The sequence below is a fragment of the Eptesicus fuscus genome, chromosome 5 (genome assembly GCF_027574615.1).
Source record: "Eptesicus fuscus isolate TK198812 chromosome 5, DD_ASM_mEF_20220401, whole genome shotgun sequence".
Lineage (NCBI taxonomy): Eukaryota > Metazoa > Chordata > Mammalia > Chiroptera > Vespertilionidae > Eptesicus > Eptesicus fuscus.
In genome coordinates, this window is record NC_072477.1 from 50,972,885 (window position 1) to 50,989,679 (window position 16,795).

At 41.6% G+C, this 16,795-nt stretch overlaps 1 protein-coding gene across 5 annotated transcripts in view; it reads right to left on the minus strand.

Moving 5' to 3' along the window:
* Positions 1–11,074, minus strand: part of MINDY2 (MINDY lysine 48 deubiquitinase 2) — a 75,111-nt gene extending 64,037 nt beyond the window's left edge. For 4 of the 5 annotated variants that reach the window (XR_008556118.1, XM_054716193.1, XM_054716194.1 and 1 more), the window contains exon 1: positions 10,090–11,074. Coding sequence is in view for 4 of the 5 variants with exons in the window: in XM_054716193.1 (XP_054572168.1) it covers positions 10,090–10,965 (876 nt within the window). In the remaining variant the exon portion in view is untranslated. The remainder of the gene's footprint in view (positions 1–10,089) is intronic. The other variant, XM_054716195.1, reaches the window with a different exon arrangement.
* Positions 11,075–16,795: the final 5,721 nt, after the last annotated feature.

Consider the following 16,795-nt stretch of genomic DNA (forward strand, 5'->3'; position numbering starts at 1 on the left):
TGTATTTGGGAAATACATTCTATAAACAAATTTCTGAAAACAGATAATTTCAGGGTGTAGCCTTGGAATTTCCAAATAATTGCTTATCATGGGTTTCTTCAAATATTTGAAATAGAAAATGACAATCTCTATATTGATTATAGAAGTGGGACAACAAATACACAAATATTTTAACTGACTTATTCACAAGCATACTCAGTGGTATATTCATTTTCTGAATCTTAGCCAATAAAATATCCTGGATGTTCATTAAAACTAGAAACAAAAGAGTTAATAGTGAAGAAAAATACCTGCCTCTCACTAACAACTAACACTTTGGAGCCATCAACAGATCTTATTTTTTTTAATCCACATAAATGATATTCCTGAAAGCTTGCTTCTCTTTTTGCTTTCCTCTACCACAATCACCTTAAAAGCCAGTGCCAAGGTTTTATTAATGATCCTAAGACTGAAGGACTGCAGGTTCAATTCTGAGTACCTCATACCTCGGCTGCAGGCTGGATCCTGGCCCAGTGGGGGTTTGTGCAGGAGGCAGTCAATTGATGCCTCTCTTTCTCTCTGTCTCCCCCCCTTACTTCCACTCAATGGAAAATAAAAATCAATGGAAAAATATCCTCAGATGAGGATTAACAACAGCAACAAAAACATATTTAAAAAAAGAAATTAGCTCTTAGGTAATCTGGCAAATAGCTTCCTCAGTTTGTAGCATGTTTTGATCTAGTTCCTGGTGTGTGTGTATGTGTGTGTGTGTGTGTGTGTCTTTTGTGGGGGGGGGGATTGTGAAGGTGAGGGGTGAAGAGTGGTGGTGTCTTTCTGTCCTATTTTTCTTCAACCTTAAACTCTCTTTGTTTTGTTTTTTAACAAAATAAGAATCTAATGTATTCTTATTTTATGGTTTCTAGCACTAATGTCTGGAAAAACTGTGGTATGCAGTTAGACAGACCTGAGCAGAGCGAGGAGGATGGGCCAGGTACAGGTCACCAGGGTGGAAAGCCTTGGGTGCCTAGCAAAGGACAATTGTAGGGTGGGACCTAGCTTCCAGGTCCCACTAGCACATCATTGATTGTGGTTTGGACACACTGGCCTTTCCTCCCTAGAGATAACATCTAGGCCTCAGTTGTATTTCAGTTCCAGACCCAGAAGAAAAATAAAACCAGCCATAGCTGCATAGAATAATGACCCCTAGCGCTAACCAATCAATCAATGGAGACCATAACCCTGAAGGACATACCTGGAAAGCTGCTGAAGCTTCCCCTGGGACCTCCCCTAAAATCTCCACCCTTAAAACCCTTAGGAAGGATTCAGAGCACTCTCCTTCTCCTTTCCACTTTTATCCCTCCAGGTGGTTACCATTCCCTTCCTCACATGTAAGCTCCAAGCCCTTCCTTTACCCCATCACTTGTTTTCCATGCCCATTTCTTCTAGGAATAACTTTTCTACCTCTGTGATTTACCAAATAAATGTTCTATTATAGTTTGAATCTTGGCTCTGAATTCTTTCCTAGCCAGATCTCAAATACCAAGGTTGCTGAACCCAAGTCCAGTCTGATCCCATAGGTCAAACACCTGGTGCCCTTCCCTCTGCCTACAACAAAACCAGTTTAATGTAAAAGAACCTTGCTTCAGAACCCTGATGTTCCTCTCTTGACTCCCTCTACTATTATATTAATACCTTCATAAACAAAAATATTAAGGCAGAAACGTTAAGAAATTTAAATTATATGCAACCCCAGCTGGTGTGGCTCAGTGGCTGAGAGTCAACCTATGAATCAGGAGGTCGCTGAGTGGATTCCTGGTCAGGGCACGTGCCTGGGTTTTGGGTTCCATCCCCAGAAGGAAGCATGGAGGAGGCAGCCAATCAATGATTTTCTCTCATCATTGATGTTTCTGTCTCTCTTACCCTCTCCCTTCCTCTCTGAAATCAATAAAAATGTATTTTTTTAATTGTATGAAAAAGTAGAAAAATAAAAGCATAATGGCCCAGCCAGCATTGCTCAGTGGTTGAGTGTAAGCCTATGAAATAGAAGGTCACGGTTCGATTCCCAGTTCAATTCCCGGTCAGGGAACATGCCCAGGTTGTAGGCTTGATCCCCAGTGTGGGGCGTGCAGGAGGCAGCCAATCAAAGATTCTCTCTCATCATTGATGTTTCTATCTCGCTCTCCCTGTCTGCCTCTCTGAAATCAATAAAAATATATATATTTTTAAAAAGCATAATGAATTCAGCTTCAACATTTATAAAATAAGGCCAATAACATCACATAAATTTTATATTTTATATATCTTCTAAATGGATTTTTATAATTAATTAGTCTAATGAATGGGACACAGCCCTCAAATACACCTATAAATGGCATCAGTTTTTGTTTTTAATATATTTTTATTGATATCAGAGAGGAAAGGAGAGGGAGAGTGACAGAAACATCAAGGCTGAGAGAGAATCATTGATTGGTTGCTTCCTGCACGGTCAGCGACTGAGTCTGCAACCCAAGCATGTGCCCCAACCAGGAATCGAACCATGACCTCCTGGCTCATAGGTCATGGCTCAACCAAATATAGCATAAAGAAGCAAACTGAAAATGTATTCCAAGATATAAAGTTGAGTAAGTTACCTGATATCAGTTAAAAAGACAGAAATTTGAGCTTGAGTAACTTAATGGATAGCTTTCCTTCTTTCTTATTTGTTGGAATATCATAGCTCAACTATTTTACAGATTATGAATAATAATCTACCTACTCTCCACCAGTCCAAAGACAATTTTAATTAAAACTCCATTTCTAACTCAGTACTTAACCCTGTTTGATCATTTTAACTGTCATCTCTCATCCAGAACCACAGCATTTACTTCCTTTGAATCACTCAAATCCTTCCAATATGTTCAGTTTATTGATTTTTTTGTTACTTCATACCCAAAAAAGACATGATCAACTATTTTACTTTCAACTCTAATTCCACTGACTCACTATGAATCAACCTTTTAAAAGCCCAATCCCTGATAACCCTAACTAGCCATTCTTCCTGCTCCTATTTCCAAGTATGAGAACTACTGGGGGTTGAGGGGGGCGGGGAGGATAACAATAAAGCAAAACTGATATACTAAAAGTTTTTAAAGAATACCCTAATTTATTCATTGCTACTCGTGACTTCCTATTTATGCCTCAAATTCCTAGGCATAATCTCCAATGAGATTAGAATTTGTTTAAAATAGAATGTACTTTTCTCATCATACCAGCCCCTCATGCTTTACAACCTCTTTCCTCCTTAATTACTGACAAGTTTGATAGTTATTTCTGAAGAGATCAGCTGTTATTCTGCCAAAATGGAAAATGAGACCTCAATTTCCATCTGTCAATCTTTTTTTTTTTTTAATCTGTCAATCTTAACATAATCTTGTCTCTGTATGTATTTGCCTTACTTTAGAAAATAAGATTGTTTTTCCTCCAAAGAGAACTTTACCACCTATTCGGAAATGTCTGTATTATCACTTTTTAGCAACCTTGTTGTCCTCACACCTGTCTTTTTGGCAAAATATTTCCAATTCTACCAGCTACTTGATGCTGTTACATTTGACAATAACTACTTCTTTTTTAAATATATATATTTTTAATTCCAGAGAGAAATGGAGAGGGAGAGAGAGATAGAAACATCAATGATGAGAGAAAAGCATTGATCGACTGCCTTCTGCATGCCCCACAATGGGGATCGAGCCCACAACCGGGACATGTGTCCTGACTGGGAATCAAACCATGACCTCCAGGTTCATAGGTCGATGCTCAACCACTGAGCCATGCCGGCCGGGCATAACCACTTCTTTATTACAGCTTCTCTCTCAGACGATTATCATGACATTTCCCTATTTTTAGTTTCTTTTACACCCTCTCTCCCTTAATGCTTAGCATTCCCTTTTCCCCACCAAGTTAAATCTTTATTCCTGTTTTCTCTGCGTCTACTGAAGAATGGGATGGAAAAGAGAGTGGGGAAATGGAGGGAGGATAGGGAAGATGTTTATGCTGGCCATATGTAGCTCCTCACGTGTATTGAGGTGGAAAAAGTTGACAACTATTGCTCACCACTCTCATTTATTCTTATAGTTATCATATTACTTACATCTATATAATGTTTCCCTAATTCTATTTTTTCTATAATTTTCACCTCTTTCCTGACCCAGTCCATATTTCTAGAGGTATAATGAACATTTATATTTTTGTCAGACATTTCCAACCTGACTCGATCTAAGTTTGACATCAACTTTCCACCTAAAACACCTTCTCTATCTTTTGAATGGCCCAAGAAATCTCCAGATTAGAAAAATAGTGCCATCTTCTTCATTTCCTCTATCCAGGTAGTGATCATTTCATCATTTAGACTGTGACATCAAAGAGAAGGGGCAAAGAATTCTCCATCCAAAAGAGCTATCCTTATCAATTCTTCCTGCTACACTCACTACAGTCTTACCTCTAATCTAATCTCAAGCAAAAAGACCACTTTCACTATGTCTTTCCTCTGTCTAGTAATCTGTTATAAAAACCCCATGGCTGTGATGCCGTGACGCCGTCATGACCAAACGCCAAAAGGCACCTGCTGAACATCATATGATTTCTTCATGGGAACAAGTAAGTGTTGCTCTGTTCAATTCTCATCTTCCAACGAAGGTCAATTTAAGTGCTCCCGAGAAAGAAAGGTTAGGGCAGGAAACTATTCTTACCTCTGTCCACACTGTCTTCAAGGTGGGCGGGGAGGCGCACTCGGGTGGGGGGGGAACTTGACACTGGGTCCCACGCCCGGTCTGGGTCTTGCACAATTTCGCTTGGTGGGCCTCTAGTTTATAATAACTCCCTAATACAACTATATATAAAGTGTAGGAGAAACCAAGATGGCGGCTTAGGTGAAAACCTATACTGCTGCCTCACACAACAATTTCAAAACTACAACTAAAAGACAAAGCAGACATCACCCAGAACCACCAGAAAGCCAGCTGAGTGGAAATTCTATAACTAGAAGGAAAAAGAAAAGGACGGAGACAGAGGTGCAGAGACACAGAGATGTGCGCGTGCGAGAGGAAAGGCCAGGAGGCTGGATACGCGGCTGCCTTGCTAGTTCCGGAGGGAAACAGGGCCTCCCGACTGCACCGCACTCCAGTTCCGGGTGAGACTTTGGATACCCACACTCATTCGAGGAGAAACTGGACTGTCTGGCAGTGGGCAAAGCTCGAGAGCAGCTTTCTCTCAGAGGTGCATGCAGCCATTGCCACGGGGCACGGAGACCCAGGGGAACTGCGGAAGACAGAGGTGAGTGCGCAGAGAGGGCTCGGGCAGTTGAACACGTGGCTGCCTTTCTCGTTCTGAAGGGAAACAGGGCCTCCTGACTACACTGTACTCCAGTTCCGGGTGAGACTTTGGGTACCCACACTCATTCGGGGAGAAACTGGACTGTCTGGCAGCGGGCAAAGCTCGAGAGCAGCTTTCTCTCAGAGGTGCGTGCAGCCATTGCCGCGGGACACTGAGACTCAAGCCTCTTAGGGCGGGGCTGATGGGAAACGAAGACTGCCTGCTCCGCCCTGAGACTCTGCCCCATCCAAACTGAGCACAGAAGCTCTCCCAGTGTAGACACAGCTGATCCTCACAGCCACTTGGCCTGGAGGTCAACTCCGCCCAGTGATACCGACAACAATCAAGGCTGAACTACAACAAGACTGTGCACACAGCCCACAAAGGGGTGCACCAAGAATGTCCACCTCCACCTGGGGAGGCCGAGGCACTGGGCCCAAAGGACACCTCGCACACAAAGCCACTCCATCAACTCAGAGAAGCAGCTAAATTGCAGAGACAAAGAGGCAGATCACAAATGAAAGAAATGGAGGAAAGCAGAAGACTGGACATAGAGTTCAAAACCACATTTATAAGGTTACTCAAGAATCTGCTAAAAACCTCTGAGTGAGACCTTTAAAGATCTTAATGAGAATGCCAAAAAAAATGGAAAAGGACCAGTCAGAAATTAAGCATACACTGTCTGAAATAAAGAATATACAGAAATTCAACAGTAGATCAAAGGATCCCAAGAATCAAACCAAAGATTTGAAACATGAGGAAACAAAAGACACCCAACCAGAAAAACAAAAAGAAAAAAGAATCCAAAAATATGAAGATAGTGTAAGGAGCCTATGGGACAACTTTAAGCGTACCAACATCCAATTATTGGCGTGTCAGAAGAAGAGAGAGAGCAAAATATTGAAAACCTATTTGAAGAAATAATGACAGAAAACTTCCCCTACCTGGTGAAAGAAATAGACTTACAAGTCCAGAAAGCGCACAGAACCCCAAACAAAAGGAATCCAAAGAGGGCCACACCAAGACACATCATAATTAAAATGCCAAGACCAAAAGACAAAGAGAGAATCTTGAAAGCAGCAAGAGAAAAACAGTTAGTTACCTACAAGGGAGTACCCATACAACTGTCAGCTGATTTCTCAACAGAAACTATGCAGGCCAGAAGGGAGTGGCAAGAAATATTCAAAGTAATGAACAGCAAGAACCTACAACCAAGATTACTCTACCCAGCAAAGCTATGATTTAGAATTGAAGGTCAGATAAAGAGCTTCACAGATAAGAAAAAAACTAAAGGAGTTCATTAATACCAAACCAGTATTATATGAAATGCTGAAAGGTATTCTTTAAGAAGTGGAAGAAGAAGAAAAAGGTAAAGATAAAAATTATGAACAACAAATACATGTCTATCAACAAATGAATCTAAAAATCAAGTGAATAAAAAATCTGAAGAACAGAATAAACTGGTGAATATAATAGAATCAGGGGCCTAGAAAGGGAGTGGATTGACAATTCTCAGGGGAAAGGGGGTGTGAGGGGTGCGGGAAGAGATTGGAAAAAAATCTTACACCTATGGATGAAGACAGTGGCGGGGGGTAAGGGCATGGGGTGTGGTGGGGAATCAGGTGGAGGGGAGCTATGCGGGGGGGGGGGGGGGAAAAGAGGAACATATGTAATAATCTGAACAATAAAGATTTATTTAAAAAAAAATATAGTTTAAACACAACCAGTGACGGTCTTCTAAAATCTGATACCTACCTTCATACCCTATCTATTATAGCATTTCAAAAACTTTTTGGTCTTAGAACCCTCTACAGTCCTAAAACTTTTGAGGTCTCCGAAGAGCTATATGGGTTACATCTCTCAATACTTAACATACTGAAAATGAAAAATTTTAAACACAATACACAAGCAAACATTCTACTAACTGTCAGAGCAATGTCATCACACATCATGCAGGCTGGAAAACTCTGACACTTGTGAGAGAATGAGAATGAAAAAGGCAAATAGCATCTTCGTATTATTATTAAAATATTTTTGACCTCTAGAACCCCTGGCTCACTTTAAGAACACTGCTCTATCTAACCTTGATTCTTTTAACCTGTCTCCCTATCAACCATTGAGGATTACTGATTTGTAACTTTTGTGTGCAATAGCCTGGAGGTAGAGAGAAGACTAAGAACCACAGGTTTATGAAATAATCTTCAAATTCATTAACATGCTCACAGTCTAATCCCACTATTATTTCCTGCTATTGCATTTTTCCCCTCCTCCACCATACTCCCCAAATAGAACAAACGTTTTCCTGCTTCAGCATATTTGAATACAGTATTCCCTTTGTGTGGAAGGCCTTCTCTCACTCATCCTTCAGACCCAATTCATAGGTTATCACGTCTTTGAAGCTTTCTATTAACACATCCCATTCCCAATTACCTCTTTTTCTGTAATTCAATAGCACATTTAGAACTTCTTACATTGCACCATTATTACTGTTCATAAGCCTGTCTCCCCACTAATAGAGACCTATATGAGAGCAGACTTGCATCTTTTTTTAATTTTTATTTTCTGTTAATCCTCACCCGAGGATATTTTTCCACTGATTTTTAGGGAGAGTGGAAGAGAAGGAAACACAGAGAGAAACATTGATGTGAGAGAAACACATAGATTGGTTACCTCCTGCATGAGCTCTGACCAGGAACTGGGCCATGGAGGAGCCTGCTACCCTTGTATGTGCCTTTGACCAGAATCGAACCCGACACTCTATCCACTGAGCCAAACCAGCTAGGGCCAGACTTGCATCTTATCGGTCTTTCTATTTCTAGTACCTCTCATAGTGGGAACCCAAACATTTGATCATTCACTTGAAGTCATGTCTTTCAGAGTCAGTTCAGCCTGGCCAGTGTGGCTCAGTGGTTCAGCATCGACCTATGAACCAGGAGGTCATGGTTTGATTCCCAGTTAGGCACATGCCTGAGTTGGATTGTGGACTTGATCCCCAGTTTGGCGGGGGCGGGGGGGTGTGGGTGTGTGCAGGAGGCAGCCAATCAATGGTTCTCTCTCGTTATTGATGTTTCTATCTTTCTCTCCCTCTCTGAAATCAACAAAAATACATTTAAAAGAGTCAGTTCAAATGCTCATCTATCCCCAAATATTCCATAGTATTTTTTTCCTTCCTCTGAACTTCTGCAGTACTATATAGAAATTAAGAAGAAAAATGAAGCTTAAAGGAAACTGTTATAACCTTCCTACAAAAAGACTGGGAACTCCGGACCACAGGATCAAGTTCAATTCCCTACTCTGCATCAATTGGCTCTTCTTTACCTTTCAATTTTATTTTCTATTATTCTCCAATATGAACTGACCACCCCTGTCATCCAACACACACACACACACACACACACACTCCAATCTATTTCCCCCCCACCCCATATGTGTTTATACTCTTCTCTTTCCCAGGAATTCCATTTCCTTGTTAAATTCTATTTTTCCTTAAAAATTTGGTTCAAGACCCAAAGATTCCAGGAAGCTCTCTGGGACTATGCCAGACCAAAGGAAAATTTCCCCTTTTGAGATATCCAATGTATTTCAATCTGTTTCCTATAACCTAGTATTTATAGTGTATGGTCTTGCATTGCTCTTTGATCATTTCAAGTAAGTCAATGCTGCAACCCCAAATAGCTTTAAGAGCAGGCACAGTTTTCATTTAAAACATTTGAGTGCCAGGATGTACCAGATACTGGTAAGATTTCTAATCTTATTTCTTTTGCATCAAACCTTTCTAGTAACAGGGAGACGAAGGCATATAATAAATACAATAGTATTTATTTCCTTCACTTGATTTACGCCTTAACTGGTCAGAACACTCCAGGTTATTTTTATCTAGGGAACATTTTATCTATAAACATAATTATCAATTTGAAAATAAAATATGCTATGAGATGTATCTTCTCAGCACCTTAAAACTGCAAGCTCAGATATGATACTCCATTTATAGATAACTCACTCTGAGTCTTCAATATGCTTACTTTTGAAGGCCTTCCCTTTTATGTTCCTTTACCTTGAATATATCTTTTCTTATTTTAGTTGTTACAATTTTAGCTCCCTTAACACATTCTGATGCGTGGTTACTGGTGATAATGCCAAACTATTTAAGAAGAGCCAAAGAGGAGGAAAGTAAAAATCATGCATAAATGTAAAATATAATCTTTGAAAACCAAGAAGTTGTGGTAATTGGGTGTCAGACCAATACTTTTCCTTAAATGGAATTTAAGGGGCCACATCTTCCCTATCACCATTTCCTTAAGTATCCACACCCAAATGGAACAAGCATTAGTTGGAAAATAGACTAAACATAACCATTAGAACTTGGTCCCTGACATCATGGGTTGATGATAACTTCTGAAAATCATTTTCCCCTATTATTCACTCTTTTACATATGTGATAAAGTCAGTAAGAAGAAATAAATAAAAAATATAGTTTAAAAGTAATCGTAGGATTTAGGATGTTCTAAGCCCTAGTTTTTTTGTGAATATATCAATCACAACTAAATGTTAAACTCCTATTTAAGTGAGACCTGAGGTTGCCAGCAATTCTTTCTGATATACGTATAATTCGGAGTCCCCGAATGAATCTCGTGTAATAACAAGAAAAGGGAACTGATGAATGAGGAAAGAGGGGAGGAAGCCATCAGCTGATAGGCAGCAGCTCCCCTACCCCGTTTCCCTCCTCCCCAAAAGGTGTAGGAAATAGGAAGCTACAGAATGTACCTTCCAGGCCAGAAGCAAAACATTGAGGATGGCCAGCAAAGGGCAGGGTCCGTTCTCATTCTGGGTGATGATGGGTGTGTGCTCTTCCTTCCACTGGATCCACTTGATGTGATAGACAGATTGTCCCGGGAAGCGTTCCTTGGAGGCCGCGAGCACCTGAGCTGCCTCCCCCTCCTCCTCCTCCTCCTCCTCCCCTCTGCACAGGGGCACAGCCCCGGGCAACACCGCCGCGGCGCCCTCCTCCCCCTCCTCTTCTTCCTCCTCCTCCTCCGGGACCCTGCTCTCAGCTCCCTCCTCACTATTGAACTCGGAGCTACTGGGGAAAGAATGGAGGTTAGAGAACGACTCCAAGGAGTCCAGGCTCGGCGATTCCCCGGCAGGGCTCGGGTCGCTGCAACTGCTGCTGAGGCCGCCGGCGCTGCTGGGCTCCTCGGAGCCCGAGGCCGCTACCTCTGGCTGGCAGGTGCCTGCGGGGTCAGGCCAGGCGCCCGAGTCTCCGGCAGGACCCAACCCCTGGCCCGCTCCGGCCTCGGCTGTCTCCGGGGAGGCGGTCACCTTGTGCTGCCCTCTCAGAGGCACCTTCTGGGCAGCAGGACTCTCCAAATCGCTCTCTTGCAAGTCCAAGCCCCGGACAGAGCTGCAGGGTCCGGGAACCTGAGAAGAGCTGGCGGGAGAAACCGTGTCCGGGAGGCTCCTCCCGGCGGCCGCCGCCCCCTGCCCATTCCCGCCGCTGCTCTCCGCCGCCCATACTTCGGGACCATCCCCAGCAGCGAGCCCGGTCTCCTGTCGCCCTTCCTGCGCAGAAGCTGTCTCTGGCGCTGGCCCGGTGGCCACCCCGTGCTCTAGCGGTTGCAGGCTCTCGGGGCCGCTCTCCATACCCAGCCGCCCGCCCCTCGCTTCTAAAGAGACCGCGGTGGGTTCTCCTCACCCAGCGCCTCCGACGCCATGACAGCGGCACTGGCAGCTACTGCGCCTTAGCGTAGCCCCGGCCAGGCACGTCAGGGGGGAGGGCACCGGGAGCGCGCGCGCCGCTGCGCGGTCCGCCAGCTCTGGGCGTGCCCGCGCGCCGCCCGGGGAAGGCGGGCCCCGCGGCCCCGCCCTCCCGCGCGCGCGCTGGCCGGTCCGCCGGAGCGCGCTCTCGAAAGGCGTGGCGCGGTGGGCGTGGCCGGGAGGGCGTGGCCGGGAGGAAAACATCCTCTCACTATGTGACCGGAAGTTGAACTCTGGGGCAGCCAGACCACAAGCGGCTTATTTAAAGGCAAGGCGGAGGTTCACCGCTTGGCTGTGATCCTGGAGCGCTCGATCGTGTGTGTCCCCAGTCTTGGGCTCGTAAATCCTGAGCTGGCGGTGGTAGGTTGCCGTACTTGGAAAAGGGCTCGCCCTTGAAGAATTCAGATTTGTTTCCCCAGCTTGTAATATGGAAAATTGAGGTATTTTCGTACGAGATGCAGGTTTTAAAGGCTGGGATCTACTGGAGATGTCTGGATTACTACACTGAACAAATTCCAGTCTCCCTCCGTTTTGGCTGAGAAACAATGCTCCCCCCGACTACTACTGGTGAAAACGTTCGCCCTGCAACTGGCGTCTGTACAGTTGTGGATATTGGCCTGCGCAGGGAGAAAAAAAAAAAAAAAAGAGTGGGTCCTTTGGGCCAATGATAATAAATTAGCTTGTGCTTGAATTAGCCAAGTCTTTGCGGTTTTGTTAACTTGGCATCACTTTTCTTGGAGTAGGAAGTGCCTATTCCTGAAAAAGTGACTTTTCTAATTTGAACTGACACCTCCTCATAAGGCCGTGCAATTATCAAAGAGGACAGAGTAGGCTGGAAGATTTTGGGTGGCAATGGATTTGGGTCCTCTTCAAACCTGTTTCAGACAAGGTCCTTTTTCTCCTTAAAAAAAAAAAAATAGCAATGTTTTCTAAGATCTGGGGATACAAAAATTGACAACACAGATCTTCCTTTCATAGTCAGACATATAAGTGCCTGATAACGAACAGAATGTAATGTTTTGTATCTCTTGGTTAGAGAAGATAGACAAAATTGCATAGTGTTTCATTCACTCATTTTACACATTTCTTAAGTTAAATGTGATGTAAAATACACCATTTTAAAATAAAATAGTTACTTTCCAAAATTTAAAATTAATTTTCAATATGTAAGTGTAAGGGTCTTAAAAGTCAAATAGTTTATATCAAAACTAAGCAGTTTTCTGTTCTATCCCGCCACACTTTTTAACCTCAATTAAAAAGAATTTTTTAAATTAAATGTATTGGGGTAATATTAGCTAGTAGCATCGTAATTTTTCTCCACGCTTTTGAGTTGTTTTTTGAGAAGCATTGAACTCCTACATATTTTTTAGCTCCTTATCCATGCATTCCTCAGGAACATGATTACACTCTGATTTCTTCATTTAAAAGTTGTAGATATTATTTATTGATTGATTCCCATAGAAGATGATTTAATTCTTTTCTCTCACATTATTCCTCTTGCTCCAAACTTCTAATTATTTAATAAAAATTTTTAATTAAAGTACTCAAAGTTTAAAGTATTAGAGTTACATGAATATCATTCACTAATAAGTGAGATATTTTACTATGACTGTGATTACATTTCTTGTTAAACATCTTGTTTTTCCTGGAATTAACAATTGCCTCATCATTTTGTTTGTGTGTTTAACTCTTCATCTATCACTAACTCAGCCACAGACTTACCAGTATGGTCACCCATAGCAAGTTACCCCTCAGGTGCATTTTAATCTTGGGGACATCCCTCCTGGAACACTCACCTCTTGATCTGCTCTGTTTTATATATTTATTTATTTATTTATTTATTTAGGAATTCTTTTTTTTTTTTAAATGTATTTTATTGATTTTTTACAGAGTGGAAGAGAGAGGGATAGAGAGCTAGAAACATCGATCAGCCGCCTCTTGCACAACCCCTCCTGGGGATGTGCCCGCAACCAAGGTATATGCCCTTGACCGGAATCGAACCCGGGACCTTTCAGTCCGCAGGCCGACGCTCTATCCACTGAGCCAAACCGGTTTCAGCGATCTGCTCTGTTTTAGAAATTTCTTCCTCCTTTCTTCCATCTGGATTCCCTACTTTTCTTGGATTTCCTGTTCTCTTCCTTCCTCCCTTTCTTTCCTTCTTTCTTTCCTCCTTCCTTCCTTTCTTTTTTGAAAATTTTAATATTTTATTTATTAAAAAACTTCCTACGTGACAGATTTGATTCATTTCATCTTTTAATTTTTTTTTTCTTTATTGATTAAGGTATTACATATGTGTCCTTATCCTCCCATTGCCCCACCCCCCACTCATGCCCTCACCCCGCTGGTGTCTGTGCCCATTGGTTAGGCTTATATGCATGCATACAAGTCCTTTGTTTGATCTCTCCCCCTTACCCCTCCCCTCCCCTACCTTCCCTCTGAGGTTTGATGATCTGATAGATGCTTCTCTGTCTCTGGATCTGTTTTTGTTCATCAGTTTATGTTGTTCATTTTATTCCACAAATGAGTGAGATCATGCGATATTTATCTTTCTCTGACTGGCTTATTTTGCTTAGCATAACGCTCTCCAGTTCCATCCATGCTGTTGCAAATGGTAAAAATTCCTTGTTTTTTTTATAGCAGCATAGTATTCCATTGTACCACAGTTTGTAATTCACTCATCTGCTGATGGGCACTTAGGCTGTTTCCAAATCTTAGCTATGGTAAATTGTGCTGCTATGAATATAGGGGTGCATATATCCTTTCTGATTGGTGTTTCTAGTTTCTTTGGGTATATTCCTAGAAGTGGGATCACTGGATCAAATGGGAGTTCCATTTTTAATTTTTTGAGGAAACTCCATACTGTTTTCCACAGTGGCTGCACCTGTCTGCATTTCCACCAACAGTGCATGAGGGTTCCTTTTTCTCTGCATGCTCACCAGCACTTGCCATTTTTTGATTGTTGATGATAGCCATTTTGACAAGGTGTGAGATGGTACAGCATTGTTGTTTTGATTTGCATCTCTCGGATTCTTTCTTTCTTTCTTTCTTTCTTTCTTTCTTTCTTTCTTTCTTTCTTTCTTTCTTTCTTTCTTTCTTTCTTTCTCTCCCTCCCTCCCTCCTTTCCCTCCCTCCTTCTCTCTCTCTTTTCCTTCCTTCCTTCCTTCCTTCCTTCCTTCCTTCCTTCCTTCCTTCCTTCTTTCTTTCTTTCTTTCTTTCTTTCTTTCTTTCTTTCTTTCTTTCTTCCTTTCTTTCTTTCTTTCTTTCTATCTTTCTAAATCCTCACCCAAGATATGTTTTTCAGTGATTAGAGAGAGGGACAGAGGAAGAAAGAGGGAGAGAGAGAGAGAGAGCATTGATATGAGAGAGAAACATTGATTGGTTGGCTCATGCAACACCCTGACTGGAAATCGAACCCACAACTTGGGTATATGTCCTGACTGGGAATTGAACCCTTGATCCTTCAGTGCATGGGACAATGCTCTAACCACTGAGAAATACAGGCCAGGGCTATTGTCTTCTTTAATTTGGTTGAACATATCCTTAGCTTCCTGAGAAAAAGTGCATAGGAAGCACATTTTTATAGATCACGTATGTGTGAAAAAAGATCTTTATTCTATCTACATTTTATAATTTGGTTGGATATAAAATTCAACATTGGAAATACCTTTTCATCATTTTGAAGTCATTGATCAATTCTATTCTAGCTTCCAGGTGATTGTAGAGTTGGATACTATTAGACTCCAAAACCTTTGTATGTAACCTGTTTCTTCTCTCTGAAGTTTATTTGATCTTCTCTTTCTTCTTGGTATCCTGATATTTCAGTATTTGATATATCTTTGGGTGGGTCATGCTTTATTTATTGGGCTAGGTACTTGGTGATATTCCTATTCAATGGAGAAACTGAAGTCCTTCAGGTCTGGGAAATTTTCTTTTTTCATGTTTTTTATAATTCTTACCTTTTCTCTAATTTTATTTATCTTTTTGTTCTACTTTCTAAGAGATTTCCTCAATTTTATCTTTCAGTTCTTTTTAATGCATTGTTCATTGATATTACATTATATTTAATTTCTGAGTTCTTTCTAGTTCCTTTTTATTGTTTCATGGCATTCTGACTTTTCATGTCTTAGAATATTGATTATAGTTTTTTAAATTGATTTCAGAAGGGAAGGGAGAGGGAGAGATAGAAACATCAATGATGAGACAGAATCATTGATTAGCTGCCTCCTGCACGCCCAGGGATGAAGCCCAGAACCCGGGCATGTGCCCTTTCCTGGAATTGAACCTGGGACCCTTCAGTCGGCAGTTTGTTGCTGTATCCACTGAGCCAAACCAGCTAGGGCTCAAAATGATTATTCTTTTAAAACTCTCTGTTTTTCTTAGTTGGGTCATAGCTTTTCTAGCTTCCATGACAGAAAAGTTAGTCCCATCTTTGACTTTTACCCTAATTTACTTGCTGAATATTATCTCATCTATCAAGTCTTGGCTGATATTATATACCACTTTCCTACTTCATTTGCCTATAGTCACCCCCTAGCTTAGTGCTTATTATCTTACTACTAGAGTGTGGCAGAATTCTAATTATTCCCCGGACTACAGTTTTCTCTTTCTCAGTTTATCCTGCATAAACATGTAAGAGCTATAATTCACACACCTTGCTTTTATTTTGTTGATGATTCTACTAAAAATAATATGGTGGTTGTTTATTGTTAGCTGACTTAAAACGTGGCTCTGAGCAGAAGATGCTGGACGTATATACCTTTACACCCTATAGCTTTCTACTCAAGATACAGTGAAAAAATTCCGAGTTAAAATCAAAGGTTTCCATGTAACTCAAATTGCCCTGGCTCTGGCCCTCAACTGCTTATGCAGAAACTCCAGCTTCCTGCAAAGTACATTCCCTATTTAATTATTTCTGAGAGCCCCCATGAGGAGTCGCACACCTGTTCGAAAACAAATCCAATTCTATGATATTCTACCAGGTGCTGCTTCTACTCCATGCTGCTTCACCAGATGCTAGTCTGTCCTGGTGGTGTTGAAGATACATGATGGCGAATGGAGGGAAATGACCTTCTTTTCCCTTTTATTATAGCTCTGATATGCAACAATATTTGTGCAGTTCTCTCAATTTTATTTATGCAGTCCTTTTTAAAATTGGGACCTAAATATGGGTCCAGATAAGCTGCACCAGGAATGAATTAAAAGAATATATTTCATTACCTTCAACTCAGATTCCCTACTCCCCTTGTCTTACACCAAGTGGTTAAGGTTTTGTTATTGGATCAAGTATATCATGCTTAAGACTTAGGATTTCTTTCTTAGGATTTCTCTCTTCACACATGCTTCTGCCCTACCAACCCACCAGTTTGCCAGATATCCCTCAACTCTAGTACAGTCATTCTCAAAGTGTAGTTTTTGGATTAGTAGTATCAACATCACCTGGGAACTTATTAAAAATGAAAATTCTCTAGTCCAAGAATTCTCTAGTCTACAGAATCAGAAACTCTTAGTGTAGAGGTCTGTTTTAATAAGACCTGTAGGAGTTCTAATACATGAAAAGGTTTGAGACTTACTGTTCTAGCATTAGGGGGAGCCTCCCCCCGACCCCTATAGCAAATAAAAATATATTCTATATAAATAAAAGCCTAAGCGACCATTACGACCGAACGACCAGAACGACCAGTTGACCAGTCACTATGTCGCGCACTGACCACCAAGG